Genomic DNA, 1,716 nt, shown 5'->3' with positions numbered 1-1,716 from the left:
CAAGAAAATAAGTAAAACGAAAAAACTAGTTGCATTACAAATGTAAGAAAATAAATCAACAATGGAGATAGATGATCATGATATGTAGTCAACTCATTTTGTTTGCTGATATAATCAATGCAAATTTCACAGTGAATGTATATTACCACTTATGCATATATATCCGAACAACATGTGTCTGAACTTGTTCCAAGATTACAAATTATTCACAAAGGTAGAATAACAGAGAAATACAGTCGAACCCCCTTATAACGAACTTCTATAAAACGAAATTCTCTATATAAAAATATTTTTATGTCCCTTGGAATTTTACATATAAAACTGCTTCTATAAAACAAAAATAATTTCTCTATAAGGCACAAAATAAGTTGAAGAAAATATCCGACCAAGGAACATTTAATGAATTGATGTGAACAGTGTTTTTGTACTCCTTTAATATCTTGGAACCATATTTATTGTTTCTTGTTCTAGTATTCTAGTAATTTTTGTTAATTCTACCTTAATTAATTTTAATGGAAAAATCAAGTCAAAAATTAAGAAAATACCAACGTTTGAGTGTCATACAAATCTTCCTTCAGCATTCGCTTTTGAACAATTCTTGGAACAAAATCCATGTGTCCCAATTTTTTGCCAGGAATGACTTTCCATGTTGCTGAAGAGCTCATCAATGCATCTGCAGCAGCAGACAAGCCTTGAGATGATGTGAATGGCTGAAGTAATGGGAATGCTGAATAGGGTGGTGGAATGTTTGCAGTGGAATCTGATAACAATTCTTCAAAGGTAGGAGCATTAGCAGTTGTTTGTTGTTGTGGTAGAAGAGGATAATGTTGAGCTTGTGGGAATGTTTCTGCTGCTGCTTCTGTTAAGAGTGAAGTTGAAGTTTGTGTCAAGTCCGACATGTAGAAACTGGTGAAGTTTAAAAAGTAAAATAAAGAAGCTTATTTGACTTATTTTTAACTTAATTGACTAATATTGAACAATCCTGTTATACAAGGCTTTACTTTTCTGAACTCATCAAAATCCATACGAAATAGATTTTTGGCTACTCTATTTCAATTTAATTTTAGTTTATAGAATAACAGATTAAGTAGGTCAGATACTGTCTGGACTCAATGATTTTTTTTGGCTTTATTGGACTCTAGAGGTCTAAGACTAAGAGCCACCAGGTTACAGTTACTCTAGTGCTAGTCTAGGGCAAGGGTGACAAGATCAGTATCTTTTTCTATCTTGTATCTAGTAGATGTCAGAATTGAGAATGGAGCAGAGAAGATACTACCTTTCAAAAATTTTATTATAAAATTAAATTAAAATATGATGGGGTGGATGGTAAATGTATGTTGTAAGTGTAAATGTAAAGTAAAGGTAAACAAACCAATCAACCAAACCAATGATGATTTAAATATAAAATGTTAAATTATTAAATTAATTAAAACAATTGATAAAGTTCAAGACAAACCAGTGGCTACTCTAAATTATAATAACAATATAAATCATTACTACTTTTTAACTCTGGAACTTGAGAAAAATATTCATTTATTTACGTACAAATAGTGAACGTAGTCTACGCTGGCCACAAAACGGTATATTAAAATCATTATTTAGAAGACTATATATATGGAAAATAGGTATTTTGAGTGTAAGCCATCGATTGGATATATATAATATTATAATTTAGATAGATTCATATATATAATTAATATATAATTAAAGCATTAT

General features: G+C 30.0%; 1 protein-coding gene across 1 annotated transcript in view; it reads right to left on the bottom strand.

Annotated features, from left to right (window-relative positions):
• Positions 1 to 899, bottom strand: part of HELRODRAFT_160401 (hypothetical protein) — a gene marked incomplete at both ends in the record, with an annotated part of 5,954 nt that extends 5,055 nt beyond the window's left edge. Inside the window, one exon of the mRNA XM_009017363.1 lies at positions 550 to 899. Within this exon, the coding sequence (XP_009015611.1) occupies positions 550 to 899 (350 nt within the window). The remainder of the gene's footprint in view (positions 1 to 549) is intronic.
• Positions 900 to 1,716: the final 817 nt, after the last annotated feature.

The sequence above is a fragment of the Helobdella robusta genome, assembly GCF_000326865.2.
Source record: "Helobdella robusta unplaced genomic scaffold HELROscaffold_2, whole genome shotgun sequence".
Taxonomy (NCBI): Eukaryota; Metazoa; Annelida; class Clitellata; order Rhynchobdellida; family Glossiphoniidae; genus Helobdella; species Helobdella robusta.
Note: the sequence above shows the minus strand (reverse complement) of the source record. Positions and strands in the feature narration are given on the sequence as shown.